We start from the raw sequence: 20,569 nt of genomic DNA, 5'->3' as shown, positions 1-20,569 counted from the left end.
CCGGGTGGGTCAGGGCTGGGCTCTGACCTCTCTCTGCTCTCTGCAGGTCCCTGGGGGTGACCCTGTGGGAGCTGTTTGAGTTTGGGGCCCAGCCCTACCGCCACCTGTCAGACGAGGAGGTCCTCGCCTTCGTGGTCCGCCAGCAGCATGTGAAGCTGGCCCGGCCGAGGCTCAAGCTGCCTTACGCGGACTACTGGTGAGGGCTAGCCCACCCGGGGCTCCTGGCCTGCCGCACCCCACCCAGGATGGTCCCAGCATCCCCCCTCGTTTCCCACATCACCCACATCCCGTTTGCCCTCCATACCCCTCAAGAGTGAAGAGGAGCTGTCCCCACCCTTTCTGCCAGCATCCGCTACTTGCAGGGGGACACAGGCAGGGGATGGCAGAGCTGTGATTTGAACCCACTTCACCCTAAGAGGTCCCTGCTTCTTACCTGTCTGATTCCAGAGCTCACAGCGCAAACAGGGACACCACTACCCTCACCAGCCGTTCCCATCTGCTGCTGTGTCCCCTCTGCCTCCAGGTCCCTGTCAGCCTCTCTCTATGGGCATCTTCCCCCCACCCCTGCTTCTTTGGGTCTCAATACCCAGCTCCCCAGCCCAGTTACCTCCTCTGAATCTCTACCGTCTGCTGTCCCCTCTTCTCCCTGGATCTCTGCCCCACTTTTTGGGTCTATGTTTCCCTATCTCTCTAGGTCTTTGTCCCCCTCTCTCTGGGTCTCTGTCCCTCTCTCTCTGGGTCTCTGTCCCTCTCTCTCTTTTTTTTTTTTTTGTGGCAGATTTTTGCTTTTGTTGCCCAGGCTGGAGTGCGATGGCACGATCTTGGCTCACTGCAACCTCCGCCTCCCGGGTTCAAGCGGTTCTCCTGCCTCAGCCTCCCAGGTAGCTGGGATTACAGGCAGGTGCCACCACGCTAGGCTAATTTTTTGTATTTTTAGTAGAAACGGGGTTTTACCATGTTAGCCAGGCTGGTCTTGAACTCCTGACCTCAGGTGATCCACCAGCCTCAGCCTCCCAATGTGCTGGGATTACAGGCGTGAGCCACCACGCCTGGATCTCTGTCCCTCTCTCTCTGGGTCTCTGTCCCTCTGTCTCTGGATCTCTGTCCCTCTGTCTCTGGGTCTCTGTCCCCCTCTCTCTGGGTCTCTGTCCCCCTCTCTCTGGGTCTCTGTTCCCCTCTGGGTCTCTGTCCCCCTCTCTCTGGTTGTCTGTCCCCTCCCTGGGTCTCTTTCCCCTCCCTGGGTCTCTTTCCCCTCCCTGGGTCTCTGCCCTGCTCACTCTGCCCCACCTCTCCCCAGGTATGACATTCTTCAGTCCTGCTGGCGGCCACCTGCCCAGCGCCCTTCAGCCTCTGATCTCCAATTGCAGCTCACCTACTTGCTCTCCGAGCGGCCTCCCCGGCCCCCACCGCCGCCACCCCCACCCCGAGACGGTCCCTTCCCCTGGCCCTGGCCCCCTGCACACAGTGCGCCCCGCCCGGGGACCCTCTCCTCACCGTTCCCCCTACTGGATGGCTTCCCTGGAGCCGACCCCGACGATGTGCTCACGGTCACCGAGAGTAGCCGCGGCCTCAACCTCGAGTGCCTGTGGGAGAAGGCCCGGCGTGGGGCCGGCCGGGGTGGGGGGGCACCTGCCTGGCAGCCGGCGTCGGCCCCCCCGGCCCCCCACGCCAACCCCTCCAACCCTTTCTACGAGGCGCTGTCCACGCCCAGCGTGCTGCCTGTCATCAGCGCCCGCAGCCCCTCCGTGAGCAGCGAGTACTACATCCGCTTGGAGGAGCACGGCTCCCCTCCTGAGCCCCTCTTCCCCAACGACTGGGACCCCCTGGACCCAGGAGTGCCCGCCCCTCAGGCCCCCCAGGCCCCCTCCGAGGTCCCCCAGCTGGTGTCCGAGACCTGGGCCTCCCCCCTCTTCCCTGCGCCCCGGCCCTTCCCAGCCCAGTCCTCAGCGTCAGGCAGCTTCCTGCTGAGCGGCTGGGACCCCGAGGGCCGGGGCGCCGGGGAGACCCTGGCGGGAGACCCTGCCGAGGTCTTGGGGGAGCGGGGGACCGCCCCGTGGGTGGAAGAAGAAGAGGAGGAGGAGGAGGGCAGCTCCCCAGGGGAAGACAGCAGCAGCCTTGGAGGTGGCCCAAGCCGCCGGGGTCCCCTACCCTGTCCCCTGTGCAGCCGCGAGGGGGCCTGCTCCTGCCTGCCACTGGAGCGGGGGGACGCCGTAGCAGGCTGGGGAGGCCACCCTGCTCTTGGCTGCCCCCACCCCCCCGAGGACGACTCCTCGCTGCGGGCAGAGCGGGGCTCCCTTGCCGACTTGCCCATGGCCCCCCCCGCCTCGGCCCCCCCCGAGTTTCTGGACCCCCTCATGGGGGCGGCGGCGCCCCAGTACCCCGGGCGGGGGCCACCTCCCGCTCCCCCCCCCCCGCCGCCACCTCCTCGGGCCCCCGCGGACCCGGCCGCGTCCCCCGACCCCCCTTCGGCCGTGGCCAGTCCCGGTTCAGGCCTCTCGTCGCCGGGCCCCAAGCCGGGGGACAGCGGCTACGAGACCGAGACCCCTTTTTCCCCAGAGGGAGCCTTCCCAGGTGGGGGGGCGGCCGAGGAGGAAGGGGTCCCTCGGCCGCGGGCTCCCCCCGAGCCACCCGACCCAGGAGCGCCCCGGCCACCTCCAGACCCGGGTCCGCTCCCACTCCCGGGGCCCCGGGAGAAGCCGACCTTCGTGGTTCAAGTGAGCACGGAACAGCTGCTGATGTCCCTGCGGGAGGATGTGACAAGGAACCTCCTGGGGGAGAAGGGGGCGACAGCCCGGGAGACAGGACCCAGGAAGGCGGGGAGAGGCCCCGGGAACAGAGAGAAAGTCCCGGGCCTGAACAGGGACCCGACAGCCCTGGGCAACGGGAAACAAGCCCCAAGCCTGAGCCTCCCAGTGAACGGGGTGACAGTGCTGGAGAACGGGGACCAGAGAGCCCCGGGCATCGAGGAGAAGGCGGCGGAGAATGGGGCCCTGGGGTCCCCCGAGAGAGAAGAGAAAGTGCTGGAGAATGGGGAGCTGACACCCCCAAGGAGGGAGGAGAAAGCGCTGGAGAATGGGGAGCTGAGGTCCCCAGAGGCCGGGGAGAAGGTGCTGGTGAATGGGGGCCTGACACCCCCAAAGAGCGAGGACAAGGTGTCAGAGAATGGGGGCCTGAGATTCCCCAGGAACACGGAGAGGCCACCAGAGACTGGGCCTTGGAGAGCCCCAGGGCCCTGGGAGAAGACGCCCGAGAGTTGGGGTCCAGCCCCCACGATCGGGGAGCCAGCCCCAGAGACCTCTCTGGAGAGAGCCCCTGCACCCAGCGCAGTGGTCTCCTCCAGGAACGGCGGGGAGACAGCCCCTGGCCCCCTTGGCCCAGCCCCCAAGAACGGGACGCTGGAACCCGGGACCGAGAGGAGAGCCCCCGAGACTGGGGGGGCGCCGAGAGCCCCAGGGGCTGGGAGGCTGGACCTCGGGAGTGGGGGCCGAGCCCCAGTGGGCACGGGGACGGCCCCCGGCGGCGGCCCCGGAAGCGGCGTGGACGCAAAGGCCGGATGGGTAGACAACACGAGGCCGCAGCCACCGCCGCCACCGCTGCCACCGCCACCGGAGGCACAGCCGAGGAGGCTGGAGCCAGCGCCCCCGAGAGCCAGGCCGGAGGTGGCCCCCGAGGGAGAGCCCGGGGCCCCAGACAGCAGGGCCGGCGGAGACACGGCACCCAGCGGAGACGGGGACCCCCCCAAGCCCGAGAGGAAGGGCCCCGAGATGCCACGACTATTCTTGGACTTGGGACCCCCTCAGGGGAACAGCGAGCAGATCAAAGGTGAGGAGGCTGCGGGGCACAGTCAGGGCTGAGGTCCGGCTGTTTCCGAGGCGTGCGGAGGGTGAGTGTGGGTAAAGATGTCGGGTCGGGCTGGCAGTGATGAATGCAGGTCCTGAAGCCTGCACCACCTGGGCTCACATCCTGGCTCGGCCCCCTCTCTAGCTCTTTGGCCTTGGGCAAATGTCCTTGCTGCACGGTGCCTCAGTTTACCCATCTGCCAAAAACGGATGGCAGGGATAGAACCTACGTCATAGGGTTGCTATGAAGGTTAAATGAATTAGGACATCCAAGGCACTTAATCAGAGCAAGGGATTCAGTAAGCACCTGCTTTTATTATTGCAACTCACTTAGACCAGGGGTCTCAAACTCATGCCCACAGGGGCCAGACCACATAGGGAAACGGATGAAGCATGCTAGGGAGGCAGAGTGGGGCTTCAGAAGAAAATGCCCTGTGTAGAAGGGGCAGCCACTTCTCAGGAATGTGCACCTGGTGTTGGCGAATCTGCTACTTTTCCCTTTTAAACTAGAGCTCTGGTTTTTATTTCTTTTGTTTTTATGGTTGCAGCCAATTCAAAGGAAGCCTGTCTGTGGATGGCTCAAGGGCCCCAGGCTGCCAGCATGTGCTGATTTAAACTTAATAAGCTGGCTGGGCTCTGTGGCTCATGCCTGTGATCCCAGCACTTTGGGAGGCTGAGGCAGGAGGATCACTTGAGGTCAGGAGTTTGAGACCAGCCTGGCCAACATGGCGAAACCCCATCTCTACTAAAAATACAAAAGTTAGCCAGGCATGGGCCGGGCACGGTGGGTGGCTCATGCCTGTAATCCCAGCACTTTGGGAGGCCGAGGTGGGCGGATCACCTGAGGTCAGGAGTTCAAGACCAGCCTGGACAACATGGCGAAACCCTGTCTCTATTAAAAATACAAAAATTAGCCAGGCTTTATGGTAGGCGCCTATAATCCCAGCTACTCGGGAGGCTGAGGCAGGAGAATCGTTTGAAGCCAGGAGGCGGAGTTTGCACCGAGCCGAGATTGTGCCACTGCACTCCACCCTGGGCAATAAAGCGAGACTCTGTCTCAAAAAAAAAAAAAAGAAAGAAAAAGAAAAAAAGAAAAAATTAGCCAGCGTGGTGGCATGCACCTGTAGTCCTAGCTACTTGGGAGGCTGAGGCACAAGAATCACTTGATCCTGGGAGTCAGAGATTGCAGTGAGCCGAGATCACGTCACTGCACTCCAGCCTGGGTGACAGAGCAAGACTCTGTCTCAAAAAACAAACAAACAAACAAACAAAAACAAACAAACAACTTTCCAGTAAGCTAAGGCATCTATCCAGTGTGCCAGGCCTCCTGTGTTCGAGGCCCTGAGCTACCCAAGGCTGGGACCCAGGGAGCTTCAGATCTTGCCCTGACAACTCCACCACCATAGGACTAGTGAGCTGGAAGGCACAGATATGCCTTTCTGAAAATTAAGTTTTGGTAGGAATGCAGGAAGTATTTTGCCACAGAGAAAACTCTTTAAGATAAATGAAGGGTAAAAATAAATAGCCCTTGTTTAGATGTGGACATAGGAAATACAGTTCCAGCAGAATCTCTGGGAGGGGCAATTTCTTTAAATACGGGTATGAAAGTTATAAGTGGCTGGGTCCTGTTTTATATTGGCAACCTCACAGCCACACTTGAGGAAACAGTTATCATCTCCATAGAGGAGCCTGTGGCTCAGTGGGCAAGGGTCAGGAAGTGGGCTGGACGGAGGACCTTTCTTCCTCATAGCCTGTGGTGTTCGAACACTGTCACTTCCTTGAGATTGTTGTAGGGAGTTTGTGAACAGCTGTATCAGGAAACAGCCCAGGCTGCATGAAAATGTTGGGAGATGAGCAGCTAAGATGCGTCAGAGGATCTGGGTTGGATTAGGATTGGGGCGTGAAAAGAGGCAGAGAATGGCCCGCTTTTTCCCAAGTGAACTACTCATCCTTCAAGACCCCAAATTTCCCCTTTCCAGGAAGCCTTCCTAATTTTTAAAGGTTGTCAACCTGACCTTTATCTGGGTACTCATAACTCCAGAAAAACCCCCTCTAGGCTGGGTGCGGTGGCTCACACCTGTAATCCCAGCACTTTGGGAGGCCGAGGTGGGAGGATCGCCTGAGGTCAGGAGTTCGAGACCAGCCTGGCCAACATGGTGAAACCCTGTCTCTACTAAAAATACAAAAATTAGCTGAGCATGGGGGCAGGCACCTGTAATCCCAGCTACTCGGGAGGCTGAGGCAGGAGAATCGCTTGAACTCAGGAGGCGGAGGTTGCAGTGAGCCAAGATCGTACCACTGCACTCCAGCCTGGGCGACGAGAGCAAGACTTCATTTCAAAAAAAAAACAAAACAAACAAAAAACACTCCCTCTATGCAGCATCGCCCATAACCCCATCACCCTGAGATGTCTGGTCAACAAAAGTGTGACTTTTGAGCAGATGTGAAGGAAAGGAGGGAGTGAGGCAGGTGGACATCGGCGGGAGAGTGTTCTAGATAGAGGGCACTGAGATGGGCACTGGCTCACCATGTTTAGAGAATAGCAAAAGGTAGTAAAACTTGAGTAGAGAGAACGAGGACCAGAGAGGGACCATCTGCATTCATCTTTCTCCCTGCCCCACCTCCACCCTCCTCTTGCCCCTGCCATCAGCTCAGAAAGGGCAGTTCACGTATGCAGTAATGGAGAGCTAAGTGACCCTTGTTCATTTGCCAGTGAGGAAACAGAGGCTCAGAGAGGTGGATCTGGCCGGGTGTGGTGGCTCATGCCTGTAATCCCAGCACTTTGGGAGGCCAAGGAGGGCAGATCATAAGGTCAGGAGTTCAAGACCAGCCTGGCCAGCATGGTGAAACCCCGTCTCTACTAAAAATACAAAAAATTAGCCGGGCATGGTGGCGCGTGCGCCTGTAGTCCCAGCTATTCGGTGGGAGGAATGGTGGGGTGGCCCATGTGGCTAGATGGAGGTCAGGCCAGAGGAGGTGGGGACAGAGGCCAGAGAAATCAGGTAGGCCAGGGCATGAGGGCCTGGTGGGCTGTGGGAAGTTGGGGCTTAAAGCCGTTGGCACTGGGGAGCTCTGGGGAGGTTGAGCACTGGAGAGGACCTTTCCCACCCTGCCTGGAGAAAGGCCCCGGTGCAGCCCTTCCGTTCACAAAGTGGGTGCTGAGGCCCAGATTGTGCGGGGGGCTTATCTGAGGCCACACAGCTAGGTGGGAGGGCCTGCCTCAGTTTCACCCGGACAGGGGCTCACCAGGTCTCTCCCCTCGCAGCCAGGCTCTCCCGGCTCTCGCTGGCGCTGCCGCCGCTCACGCTCACGCCATTCCCGGGGCCGGGCCCGCGGCGGCCCCCGTGGGAGGGCGCGGACGCCGGGGCGGCTGGCGGGGAGGCCGGCGGGGCGGGAGCGCCGGGGCCGGCGGAGGAGGACGGGGAGGACGAGGACGAGGACGAGGAGGAGGACGAGGAGGCGGCGGCGCCGGGCGCGGCGGCGGGGCCGCGGGGCCCCGGGAGGGCGCGAGCAGCCCCGGTGCCCGTCGTGGTGAGCAGCGCCGACGCGGACGCGGCCCGCCCGCTGCGGGGGCTGCTCAAGTCTCCGCGCGGGGCCGACGAGCCAGAGGACAGCGAGCTGGAGAGGAAGCGCAAGATGGTCTCCTTCCACGGGGACGTGACCGTCTACCTCTTCGACCAGGTGCGGAACCCGAGAGGGCGCGGTTGCGGGGTCGCGGCCTGGAGGGAGCCGGAGCCTAGAGCTGGGCGGGGCCTGGCGGGAGGCCGAGCTTAGAGTTGGGCGGGGCCTGGAGGGAGGCGGAGCTGGAGTGGGGCGGGGCCTGAAGGGAGGCCGAGCTAGGGTGGGGCGGGGCCTGGAGGGAGGCCGAGTTAGAGTGGGGCGTGGCCTGAAGGGAGGCCGAGCTGGAGTGATGCGGGGCCTGGAGGGAGGGCAAGCTGAATTGGGGCGGGACCTAAGGGGAGCCCCAGTCTAGAGTGGGGCGGGGCCCAGGGAGAGGGCGGGCTGGGGGGCGGAGCCCAGGGCGGGGCCTGGAGGGAGGTCGAGCCTAGAGGTGCAGGGCCTGGGGCGGGGCCTAGACGAAGGCTGAGCTTAGGGTGGGGCGGGGTCTACAGCAGGGTTTGAAGGCAGGCTGAGCCTAGAGCGGGGGCGGGGCCTGGAAGGAGACCGGGCCTAGGATCGGGACAGAGTCTGGATCGGGGCCTGAGGGAGGCCAAGTCTGTGGCGCGGCAAGAGGAGGCCTGGAGAAAGTCCAAGGATGGAATGGGGGCGGAGCCTAGGGCGGGGCAGATCGAGCAGGGCGCGGGAAGGGCCTGAGGGGTGAAGGCGGGGTCTGGGGAGAGACTGGTCAGGGAAATGGGGCGGGACTAGGAAGATGGGAGGAGGCTTTGAGTGTGAGGGCAGGGCCTGGCAATGGGGCAGGGCCAGGAGGACGGGCCGAGCCTAGAGCTGGGGCGGGACCTATGGTGAGGGCAGGGCTTGTGACGGGGGCGTGGTCTAGAGGGCGAGGAGAGGCCTGGAGAGAGAGTGTGGGTCTGGAAGGAAAGAGGGGGTACTGGGTAGTCAAGTATGGGATCCTGGAGAGGCTAGGGAGGAAGTGTTGAGAAGAGGCCTGGATGGTGAAGGGGCCTAGTGAGAGTTTGGGCATGGTTTGTTGACTAGAGTTCTAGTAGGCTGGTTCGGGTTGGAGCAGATCTTACCCACTAGGGAAGGGCCATGGCTAGGCTGCAGGTGGGCTTCAGAGATGGAGCAGGCAGTCTTAAGGTATTCTGGGGTGAGGTCAGGGATGAGCGAACCTAACGACTGGGACGGGTCTTTAGAGAGATGGGTTGAGGAATGTGTTAAGAGTTAGGCCTGTCCCGGGTGGCTCACGCCTGTAATCCCAGCACTTTGGGAGGCCGAGGCGGGAGGATCACTTGAGGTCAAGAGTTCGAGACCAGCCTAGCCAAAATGGCGAGACCTCGTCTCTTAAAAAGAAAAAAATTATCTTGGTGTGGTGGTGCGCATCTGTAGTCCCAGCTACTTGGGAGGCTCAGGTGGGAGGATTGCTTGAGCCCAGGAGGTTGAGGCTGCATTGAGCCATGATCACAACACTGCTCTCCAGCCTGGGCGACAGTGAGACTCTGTCTAAAACAAAAAGAAAAACACAGGATATGGTGTTGAAGAGAAAAAGGGAGGGCGAGTGGTGCTGAGGAACTGGGACCTTGTCTAGATGAACCTGGGGCGGGCATACTGGGCTGAGATTATGAAAGGAATGGAAACAAGGCCAAGAACTGGGGCCTGGGCCACTGAGATGTTTTCAGAGGGGTGGGACTTGGAGGGCGGGAGCAGGTCTACTTCTGAGGGAGGGCTCAGGGGCAGGGTCACTGCATCCAGCACGGCATGCGCTCAGGATGGGGCAGGGGTTGGGAGGGCCACTGGAGCAGGTCAAGATCTCAGAGGTGGGTGGGACTGACGTGGACGGGGTGGGGCTTATGGAGATCGCTTTGGGTTAGGGGATCCGGTGGAGGCCTCACGTTAATGAGCCAGGAGAGAATCCCCGCGTTGGGCTACTTAGCTGTGCGCGGGGCTCCGCTGTCAGGTAAGGAGCCTCGGGCCAGGTTGAGGTTAAGGCTGGCCCAAGGCTTCGAAGCCAGATTAGGGGCTCCAGCCACCTCTCCAGAGCGTGCGAGTCAGTGATTACAAATTGGGATTCCTAGAGCCCCAGAAATATTAGCCGGTTTTGTTGCTTTTGGGGGATGCGGTAAATGGGACGTGAAGGTTTGTCCCCTCTGGCTTCCCCCTAATCTGCCTTCACAGGAGACGCCAACCAACGAGCTGAGCGTCCAGGCCCCCCCCGAGGGGGACACGGACCCGTCAACGCCTCCAGCGCCCCCGACACCTCCCCACCCCGCCACCCCCGGAGATGGGTTTCCCAGCAACGACAGCGGCTTTGGTGAGGACGGGCCCTATGGGGCGGGAGGGGGCGGGAGCCATGGGGCGGACGGGGCGGGGTCTATGGGGTGGGAGGGGCTTGGTCGGGAGGGGCGGGACCAGAGGGCGGGAGTGCCGCAGGTGCCTGCAGCCTGACCGCGGTCTTTCCTTCTGCCGCAGGAGGCAGTTTCGAGTGGGCGGAGGATTTCCCCCTCCTCCCCCCTCCAGGCCCCCCGCTGTGCTTCTCCCGCTTCTCCGTCTCGCCTGCGCTGGAGACCCCGGGGCCACCCGCCCGGGCCCCCGACGCCCGGCCCGCAGGTACCATATCCTCGGCCCTGCCCCCTCCTCTGCCCATCTCTGTCCCCCTATGTTCCACTGCCAACTTCTTGTGACCATCTTTCAATGTCCCTGCCTCTCTCTTCCCAGTCTCTTCTCTCTCCCCTCTCAGTCAACAGACACCCCACCCAGCTCTGGAACCAGCTCAGACCAGGCGACGTCCATCAGACGGTCGTAGGCAGGCAGGCCGGCCGTCCCCAACCCCCGAGCCTCAGTTTTGCCTTCTGTGGGGATTACCCCCACCCCCGACTCTTGCCCATCTTTGTCCCATCTCTGGGCTCAGACTCCGGCCTGGCACTTGCCGGATCCTGATCCCACCTCCGTTTGGGGAACACGGTGCTCAGGGGCAGACAAGGAGAGAGAAACCCAGAGTGCTCAAAGCCGGTTGGTGTGAACCAGAGCAGGGAGGACACAGCTGGGGGTTAAAGAGCAGTCACAGCGGCACCGCTGCTCTCGCGTGGACCCTGCAGTGCCTCACCACAGTTTAACCCATTTAATGTTCATTGCGATCCCATGGGGTGGATTCTAGCCTCGTCCTCATTTCTTTTTTTTTTTTTTTTTTTTTTGTGACGGAGTCTCGCTCTGTCGCCCAGGCTGGAGGGAGTGGTGGAATCTACACTCAGTGCAACCTCTGCCTCCTGGGTTCAAACGATTCTCGTGTCTCAGCCACCCAAGTAGCTGGGTTCACAGGAGTGCACCACCACGCCCAGCTACTTTTTTTGTATTTTTACTACAGACAGGGTTTCACCATGTTGGCCAGGCTGGTCTCCAACTCCTGACCTGGAATGATCCACCCACCTCGGCCTCCCAAAGTGCTGGGATTACAGGCGTGAGCCACCGGGCCTGGCCAGTCTGGTCCCAATTTTACAAAAGAGAACACTGAGGCACGGAGAGAAGTGAGGAGCTGGGATTCAAACCCACAGTTGCGCGGCCTCTGAGTCTGTGCCCTCTCCAGTAGTGAACATTGGTCAGGTTTCTTTCCTGGCGTTTCACATGCGCCATATCGCTAATCCTCGTGGCCACCTTGGGAGAGGGGTCATGCCGCCCCTAGTTTCCAACTTTTAGCGATGCTAAGGCCACTCTCTGGGAGAGGAGGGCACACGGGCAGGTCCCAGCGCAGGACTGGAACGGGACTGGGCTCTCTGCTGCCCTCTGCTGCCGAGCCAGGGAACACCCCCAGGACCCAGGGCTTGTGCCCAGCTCGGCAGGACAGGTGGTGCTCCCCGGTATCAGAGCTAAGGTAGAAGACGCCACTGGAGGGTTTCACTCCTACTTCCCCAATCTTGCCTGAGTCCAGATATTGTCCCTGCCATTTCTTAGCTGTGTGACCTGGGGCAAGTCGCTTTCCCTCTCTGTGCTTCAGTTCCCTCATCTGTAGAGTGGGAATGATAACAGGATCTAACTAATGAGATTGCTGAGGGAATTAAATGGCTTAATCCTCCCGAGTATGCAGCACAGAGCCTGTTCGTGCAGCAGCAGTCTCTAACCATTAGCTATTATTATTATTTAGTTAGTTAGTTAGTATTTTTGAGACGGAGTTTTGCTCGTCGCCCAAGCCGAAGTGCAATGGTGTGATCTCGGCTCATTGCAACCTCCACCTCCCGGGTTCAAGCGATTCTCCTGCCTCAGCCTCCTGAGTAGCTGGACTTACAGGCACCCACCACCACACCTGGCTAACTTTTGTATTTTTAGTAGAGACGGGGTTTCACCATGTTGGACAGGCTGGTCTTGAACTCCAGACCTCAGGCGATCTGCCCGCCTTGGCCTCCCAGCTGGGATTACAGGCATGAGCCACCGTGCCTGGCCCCATTAGCTATTATTATTATTATTAGCTATTACTGCACTTAATTAAGTCAATGTTTTCTGATCATCTTCTGCGTGCAGGCGCCATGCTGGGCACAGGGGATTCAATGTGGCGCAAGACGGGTGAGCCTGCCTGGCCCTCCCCACAGACGCTGACCACACACTGCTATGACAAATGAAGAACTGCAAACTCAGGCTTGCAGAGAAAGCAGATGACAAGAGGAAAGGGCTTTGTTTTCCCCTTAGAAGTGTCATTTAAGGCCAGGCACAGTGGCTTACGCCTGTAAGCCCAGCACTTTGGGAGGCCAAGGCAGGCAGATCACCTGAGGTCAGGAGTTCAAGACCAGCCTGACCAACATGGAGAAACCCTGTCTCTACTAAAAGTACAAAATTAGTTGGGTATGGTGGTGCATGCCTGTAATCCCAGCTACTTGGGAGGGTGAGGCAGGAGAATCGCTTAAACCTGGGAGGTGGAGGTTGCCGTGAGCCGAGATCAAGCCATTGCACTCCAGCCTGGGCAACAAGAGCAAAACTCCATCTCAAAAAAAAAAAAAAAAGTGTAATTTAACTGGGAACTGGAAGGGTTGGTTGTCATTAACTAGGTGAAGGGGAAGGGGATGGCGTGCTGGCAGAGGGGACAGCTTGCACACAGGGCCTGAGGCAGGAGAGAGCTTGGCCCGCTCAAGGAACAGAAGGACACTGGTGTGGCTTGAGGGTTACTTAGAGTGCATGGAGGGCTGAGGAGAGATGGCAGGGGGTGCACTGAGAAGCTGGGACTTTGTCCTGGGGGTGCCAGGGAGCCACGGACGACTATAAGCAAGGGAGGGAAGTCAATGTTGGGTGTAGGAAGACTGCTCTGGGGTCTCTTGGGGGCAGAAGGGCAAGAGTGGGAGCTGGGAGGCTGGGGAAAGGCTGAGGAGAGGATAGTGAGCCAGGGCCGTGGGAATGGAGAGGTTGGACAGGGCAGAGAGTCAAGGGCAGGTGGGACAGGTCTGGGGGCTGACTCTTCCTTCACTTGGCTGCATCCTCAGGCTTCACTCTGAATGTCACTTCCTCCCTTAGGCCATCATCGCAGGGCCTCTGTGAGGACAGGGTGGGGGTGCATTCCAGGGTATGGGGACACTGCCAAGTGGTGAGTCAGGGCTGAGCTGGCAGGGCTGGCAAGCGAGAATGGCTTCACCTTTAATCACCAGGAGAGGAGACGGAGGGTGCAATTGTGCCAAACCCCAAATCCCTTTGCTCAGTTGACAAATATTCCTGCGGCAGCGTGGGCTGCGAGCTGCTGAGCCTGTCTGGCTCCCAAGACCATGGTGTGGGGGCCTGAGGCGGGTCCTCTCCTCTGCCCTGCTCAATGTGGCTCTGTCCACTTAGCAAACATTTACTGGGTACCAAGAGATGCCACATACCCCAAAGTCTCCATGAAGCATGAAGGTCATGCTTCCCATTAAAAGAGCGAAACTCAAGCTCAGGGACTGGGAGTGAGGGCAGTGACTTGACCCAGACCTCCCAGGTACGAAGTACAGGGTGGAGCATGAGGGAGCCTGATATGAGGCCCCCGACGAGAGCCTGCACCTCCCGGACCTTAGCTTTCTGGTCTGTACAATGGATGGGGCTTTCATTCTGCTCGCCCAGGGAAGTCAGAGCTAGAGTCATAGGAAAGTTTGGTCGGAGTTCCTGGGGAGAGCTCTTTCCACAGGGAAAAGGTGTGCTTTGTGCCAGACGGGATGCTGGGGACACAGCAGTGACCGCAGCCCCTGTCATTGAGCTTACATTTTATAGGAACAAGCAGACAGGAAGCTTTTCCACAAGGACAGGGTAGGCCAGGCACGGTGGCTCACACCTGTAATTCCAGCACTTTGTGAGACCAAGGCGGGCGGATCATTTGAGGTCAGGAGTTCGAGACCAGCCGGCCAACATGGTGAAACCCTGTCTGTATGAAAAATACAAAAATTAGCCAGGTGGGCTGGGCGCGTGGCTCCCGCTTGTAATCCCAGTACTTTGGGAGGCCGAGGCAGGTGGATCACAAGGTCAGGAGTTCGAGACCAGCTTGGCCAATATGGTGAAACCCCATCTCTCCTAAAAATACAAAAATTAGCTGGGTGTGGTGGCACACCTCTGTAATCTCAGCTACTTGGGAGGCTGAGGCAGGAGAATTGCTTGAACCTGGGAGGTGGAGGTTGCATTGAGCCAAGATCGTGCCACTGTACTCCAGCCTGGGCGACAGAGTAAGACTCTGTCTTAAAAAAAAAAAATTGCCGGGTGTGGTGGCAGGCACCTGCAATCCCAGCTACTCAGGAAGCTGAAGCAGGAGAATTGCTTGAATCCAGGAGGCGAAGGTTTCAGCAAGTCAAGATTGCGCCACTGCATGCCAGCCTAGGCAACAGAGTGAGACTCCATCTCAAAACAAACAAGCAAACCCCCCCCCGCCAAAAAAACAAACAAGGACAGGGTCGGCCGGGCTCAGTGGCTCACGCCTGTAATCCTAGCACTTTGGGAGGCTGAGGTGGGTGGATCATGAGGTTGGGAGATTGAGACCATCCTGGCTAACACAGTAAAAACCCGTCTCTACTAAAACTACAAAAAATTAGCCGGGCGTAGTCGTGGGCGCCTGTAGTCCCAGCTACTCGGGAAGCTGAGGCAGGAGAATGGCGTGAACCCAGGAGGCAGAGTTTGCAGTGAGCCGAGATCGTGCCACTGCACTCCAGTCTGGGCAACAGAGCAAGACTCCGTCTCAAAATAAAACAAAGCAGCAACAACAACAACAAAACCAAGGACAGGGTCATCCCAGAGTAACAAATGCAAACCAGTCAGAGGGAAATGAGTGAGAAAGATGAGCATGCAGGGGTGACTGCTTGATTCAGTATGGTTGGGGAAGGACTCTGTGGAGGGGACGTTGCAGGTGGGGCCTGAGTCACGTAGGAAGAATGTTCCAGGCAGCGGGAACAGCATGTGCAAAGACCCCGGGGTCGGACTGTGCTGGGAGCACTGGAGGAACAGCAGGAGGCCCAGTGGCTGGAGCAGAGGGGAGAAGAGGGGTAGGTGAGGACAGAGAGGGAAGAGAGCAGATCTTTTGGGCCATGGTGGGTGAGGGCTTTGCTTTTCCGCTGAGTGACCTAGAAGCCATGAGGCTGTCCCCCTAGTAATTTCATTTCTCTGTCTCTTCTGTCCATCCTCAGGCCCCGTGGAGAATTGATTCCCCGAAGACCCGACCCCCCTGCACCCTCAGAAGAGGGGTTGAGAATGGAATCCTCTGTGGATGACGGCGCCACTGCCACCACCGCAGACGCCGCCTCTGGGGAGGCCCCCGAGGCTGGGCCCTCCCCCTCCCACTCCCCCACCATGTGCCAAACGGGAGGCCCCGGGCCCCCGCCCCCCAGCCCCCCAGATGGCTCCCCTGACCCCCCTGACCCCCTCGGAGCCAAATGAGGCAGGAATCCCCCCGCCCCTCCATAGAGAGCCGCCTTTCTCGGAACTGAACTGAACTCTTTTGGGCCTGGAGCCCCTTGACACAGCGGAGGTCCCTCCTCACCCACTCCTGGCCCAAGACGGGCCGCAGGCTTCGGGGACCCGGACCCCCCATTTCGCGTCTCCCCTTTCCCTCCCCAGCCCGGTCCCTGGAGGGGCCTCTGGTTCAAACCTTCGCGTGGCATTTTCACATTATTTAAAAAAGACAAAAACAACTTTTTGGAGGAACACGGGGCCTGTGCGTGTTTCGCGAGGTGAGGAGGGGAGGATGCAGGGAGCGAGTGCGACCCTGAGAAGTCCCATCCTCACAGCCTGGCCCACATGGCAGATGGGACATCGGATGCTCAGAGAAGCGGAAACTCCCTCACAGTGGCAGAGGCCCGGCTTCTCTGCTTCTCCAGATCCCTGCTCTGCGCCTGGGGTTTGCATCGCCCAACCTTGGCCGCTGCAGCAGCAGCACTGCTGGCTCAAGAGGCCATAAGGATGAAGCAAGAGAATCGCTCGAACCCAGGAGACGGAGGTTGCAGTGAGCCAAGATCGTGAGACTCCATCTCAAAAAAAAAACAAAACAAAAAACAAACAAACAAAAAACCATAAGGAGCCCACTGGGGTTGGGTGGGAAGGTGCAGGCTGCGGTCAGAGCCACGTTTCTGCAAGGTGGCCCGCGGTGGTGGCCAGACGCTATCCCAGGGCCAGGGGCTAGTGGGGCAGGGGCTCAGAAATGACCTGCTCATGCCCACACTGGATCACGATCACATCCCACCCACCTCAGGTCGGCACTGCCTGTTCCTTGAAGTTCAGGGTCTACCTCCCCGCCCAGCGTGGTGCTGCCTCAGTTTACCTGTTTTTCCATGCGACCGCCCACCTCGCTGACATTCTCATCCCTTGTCTTTACCCTAACCGCACCTATCTGTGTGGCTCTCTCTCATTTCCATCCTTCTGGCTCCCTGTCTCACCCTGCCCCAGTTTTGGTCTCCAACTGATCTGGAGTTTTCCTGTCTCCCCATCTGAGTCTCTTGCTCTTGGCCTCCTCCTCCCTGTCTAATTCTATTTCAATGTTTTTGTCTCGAGTTCCTCCCTGCCTCCACATTTTTCTCCTTGTCAGTGTCTCCCTGTCACCTCCTCCTGTCTCGATTATGTCCTTCTGCCTTGTGCTTTTGTCTCTATTTCCTTTTTTTATGAGACGGAGTCTCAGTCTGTTACCCAGGCTGGAGTGCACTGGGGCGATCTTGGCTCACTGCAGTCCTCCTGGGTTCAAGTGATTCTCCTGCCTCAGCCTCCCAAGTAGCTGGAATGACAGGTGCCTGCCTCCAGGCCCAGGTAATTTTTATATTTTTAGTAGAGACGGGGTTACACCATGTTGGCCAGGCTGATCTCGAACTCATGACCTCAAGTGATCTGCCTGCCTTGGCCTCCCAAAGTGTTGGGATTACAGGCGTGAGCCACCACGCCAGGCTGTCTCTATTTCTTGTTCTCAGTTTCTCCTGGATTCTGTTTTGACTCTGTCTTTTTCCCTCTGACTGGGTTTGTCTTTGTGGCTCTGATCTCTTGGCCTTGACCTGTCCCCCATCACCTTGGTACCAGGTTCACTGGTGTATTTGCGGGATGTAGTCTGGATTCGGGAAGAGGGAAGGAGCAAGGGGTGGGAACCCAGCCCCTTCCCTCTGTTAGGGAGGCTGTAGTGTAGACTCTGGCCTTGGAGTTAAGGTGATGGCGGCATTAGGGTCGCATGTGAGTCCTGGGGGATTGGGGAAAGGGAGAGAGAGGATAAGGTTTTAGCTTCTTCCCAATAAGTCCTGCTGGGAGACTTGGTGGTGCTTGAAGTGATCCTGAGACACCTGCCACAGGGGGGGTGGGTGCTGCATGAACCAAGCCAGCGGGGGGAAGGTGAGAGCTGGACTTTCTGGGTCTGAGGGAGGAAGGGCTGGTGACTGGGGGCAGGACTTCCGGGTCTGAGGGAGGAGGGGCTGGGGGCCTGGACTCCCGGGTCTGAGGGAGGAGGGGCTGGGGGCCTGGACTCCCGGGTCTGAGGGAGGAGGGGCTGGGGGCCTGGACTCCCGGGTCTGAGGGAGGAGGGGCTGGGGGCCTGGACTCCCGGGTCTGAGGGAGGAGGGGCTGGGGGCCTGGACTCCCGGGTCTGAGGGAGGAGGGGATGGGGGCCTGGACTCCCGGGTCTGAGGGAGGAGGGGATGGGGGTCTGGACTCCCGGGTCTCAGGGAGGAGGGGATGGGGGCCTGGACTCCTGGGTCTGAGGGAGGAGGAGATGGGGGCCTGGACTCCTGGGTCTGAGGGAGGAGGGGATGGGGGCCTGGACTCCTACGTCTGAGGGAGGAAGGGCTGGGGCCTGGACTTCTGGGTCTGAGGGAGGAGGGGCCGGGGTCCCCAACTCCTGGGTCTGAGGGAAGAAGGGGCTGGGCCTGGACTCCTGGGTCTGAGGGAGGAGTGGTTAGTTCTCTAGGGCTGACATAACAAAGTACCTCAAAATTAGTGGCTTAAATCACAAAAACTGATGGTCTCCCAGTGCTGGAGGTCAGAAGTCTGAGATGAGGGTGTCAGCCCTGGCTGCTCCTGAGGCTGTGAGGGAGGATGAGTCCCCGGTCTCTGGCTTCTGAGGGTGTGCCGGCAGCTTTGGTTTTCCTCGGTTTGTAGAGGCGTCACCCCAATCTCTGCCTTCACCTCCACATGGTGTCCTTTCTGTGTGTCTGGGTCTCTGTACAAACTTTTATAAGACACACATCCTATTGGATTAGGGCCCACATGAATGACCTCATCTGAACTAATTATATCTGCAATGACCTTATTTCCTAATCAGATCACATTCTGAGATGCTGGGGGTTAGGATTTTAATATAAAGTTTTTTGTGGGGGTGGGGGAGACACAATTTGACCCGTACTGAGTCCATTTTGTGTTGCTCTGACAGAAGACCTGAGGCTGGGTCTTTATAAAGGAAGAGGTTGATTTGGCTCAGATTCTGATGGCTGGAAGGTTCAAGACTGGGCAGGTGCACTCACTGAGGACCTCCCTCATCCCTGAGGCTGCTGCTGCTTCTGGGGGAGGGCAGAAGGATGCAGCTGTGTGCACAGAAATCACATGATGCTGAAGGAAACAAGGGAGAGAAAACCAAATTCCCAAATTCCCAAGGGTGAGAACTCACTCACCCCTTAAGGCAGGCATTAATCTATCCATGAGGACTCCACCTCCAAGACCACACAGCTCCTATGAGGCCCCACATCCCAACACCTGCCACACTGGGGCTCGAATCTCAACATGAATTTTAGGACAAACGATATCCAAACCATTGCCACCCGAAAGAAGTGGGCCGAGGCCCGGCGCGGTGGCTCACACCTGTAATCCCAGCACTTTGGGAGGCTGAGACAGATGGATCGCCTGAGGTCAGGAGTTCGAGACCAGCTTGGCCAATATGGTGAAACCCAGTCTCTACTAAAAATACAAAAATTAGCTGGGTAGGGTGGCTCACATCTGTAATCCCAGCTACTCGGGAGGCTGAGGCAGGGGAATCGCTTGCACCTGGGAGGTGGAGGTTGCAGTAAGCCGAGATGGCGCCATTGCACTCCAGTCTAGGGCACAAAGTGAGACTCCCTCTCAAAAACAAAACAAAACAAAAAACAACAACAAAAAAAACAACTACAAAAAAAAATCAGAAGCGTGCTGGGAGCTTGGGGGTCCTGGGCGAGGAGGGAGCCGGACGCAAAATCCTCAGGTCCCGGGGGAAGATGGACTGTGGGCAATGCTGAAGGTCAGTGTGAAGTGATGCAGCCTGGCTGGAATGTTCCACAGGCATCTCCAGCTTAATTTGGTCAAAACGGAATGCCTGATTTCCCCTTAAATACTCCCTTTCGACCACCTCAGTCATGGCACCGTCATTCACCAGCTGCGGCAGCTCTCAGCAAGTCCTTTTGGCTCCTCTTTCAAGACTCCTAGCGTGGCCCAACGTTCTCCACCTCCACAGCCACGCCATCCTGCACCGCACAGCTTCCTCTCACCTCCCCGCTCGCCTCCAAATTATTCTCCCTGAAGCAGCCAGGGGCCCCTCCTGCAACCTCAATCCAAACACGTCAGGCCCCTGCCTCCTGCCCTTGCACGGCTTCCATCTGCTAAGAATCCAGCCAGAGGCCCTCCTGGGGCGGCCCAGGCCCCACGCGACCGGCCGCCTGCCTCTGCCCTCCCCTTCCGCCGCCCTCCCCTTCCGCCGCACTCCCCTCTTCGCCACGAGCGGGCTCCGCGCCTCTTCCTGCCTCTGCCTGCCACGGAGCCGGCCGCCCTGCATGCAGTTCATCCGGGGAGGCGGCAGGAAAGGGTGACATAGTGGCGGGACCCGCTGTTTACCCTGGGACCTCATCTCCCACGACCTTCTTGGGTCGATGACTCCGTTTCCCTGGCACCTGTGGGAAAGAGAAGTGGGGAATTCTATTCTCATTTGGAACTCCATTTCCCACCAGCCCCCGAGGCCGCGGCGGTCAAAGCCTCCTCTGTACCCTCCACAAAAGTACGGGATCTGACTAAGAAAAAGAAGACAAACGCCGCCACGGAGTCTCGGGAAACTGCGACGCCCGGAAAAACCTCGGGTCTGGGTCACCGTGGCTTTGGCGCCGCACAGCCTGCCGGTAACTGTAGTCCACCTCCCCGCGGAGGGGCGCAGGGTACCCGCACCGCGGGGGCCTTCAGGCCGGCAGGTGCCTGTGGCCAAGGGCGGGACAGGGATCAAAGCCCGAAATTCCGAAGCGCCGCATCCCATCGGAGAGCTCAAAAGCGAACACAGCGGGCAGGAGGGACTACAACTCGCGGCACGCCTCGGGGCCACAGGCGCCTCTCCCACCCGCGTCCTGGTCCCGGGCCCTGCCGGGACTTGTAGTTTGTTAACTAAAGAGCTCCTCAGCTTCAAAGGCGGGCATGGGAGAGTGACATGGGACCTCCCAATCCGCCATCGCACCCTGCTCGGGATCCACGAGCCCTTGTTCTTTGGGGACACCACACACACCCCAACTGGAGGGCAAAAGGTCACAGACCTTAGCCCAGGATTCAGGGGTACCCCACATGCCAAGACGTCACCTTCATAGAGGCGATCCTCGAATTTCTTTGGCTGTCAAGAATCCCAGGAAAGACGTTCAGAACGCAGGTCCTCAGCCCTATCCTTGACACAAAATGTCCCCCAAAGGAGGCTGATCCTTTGAGAACAGACAAGCCTGGCTCTGGCA

The 20,569-nt window shown here is 59.2% G+C and overlaps 1 protein-coding gene across 4 annotated transcripts in view; it reads left to right on the top strand.

Moving 5' to 3' along the window:
- The window catches only part of LMTK3 (lemur tyrosine kinase 3), a 28,284-nt gene extending 12,703 nt beyond the window's left edge, over nucleotides 1-15,581 (top strand). For all 4 annotated transcript variants that reach the window (XM_054673685.2, XM_054673684.2, XM_024351521.3 and 1 more), the window contains 6 exons: nucleotides 47-196; nucleotides 1,298-3,822; nucleotides 7,105-7,520; nucleotides 9,636-9,771; nucleotides 9,930-10,067; nucleotides 15,065-15,581. In XM_054673685.2, coding sequence (XP_054529660.1) covers nucleotides 47-196; nucleotides 1,298-3,822; nucleotides 7,105-7,520; nucleotides 9,636-9,771; nucleotides 9,930-10,067; nucleotides 15,065-15,081 — 3,382 coding nt within the window. In that variant the 3' untranslated portion in view covers nucleotides 15,082-15,581. The remainder of the gene's footprint in view (nucleotides 1-46; nucleotides 197-1,297; nucleotides 3,823-7,104; nucleotides 7,521-9,635; nucleotides 9,772-9,929; nucleotides 10,068-15,064) is intronic.
- Nucleotides 15,582-20,569: the final 4,988 nt, after the last annotated feature.

This window comes from Pan troglodytes, chromosome 20 (genome assembly GCF_028858775.2).
Source record: "Pan troglodytes isolate AG18354 chromosome 20, NHGRI_mPanTro3-v2.0_pri, whole genome shotgun sequence".
NCBI lineage: Eukaryota > Metazoa > Chordata > Mammalia > Primates > Hominidae > Pan > Pan troglodytes.
Note: the sequence above shows the minus strand (reverse complement) of the source record. Positions and strands in the feature narration are given on the sequence as shown.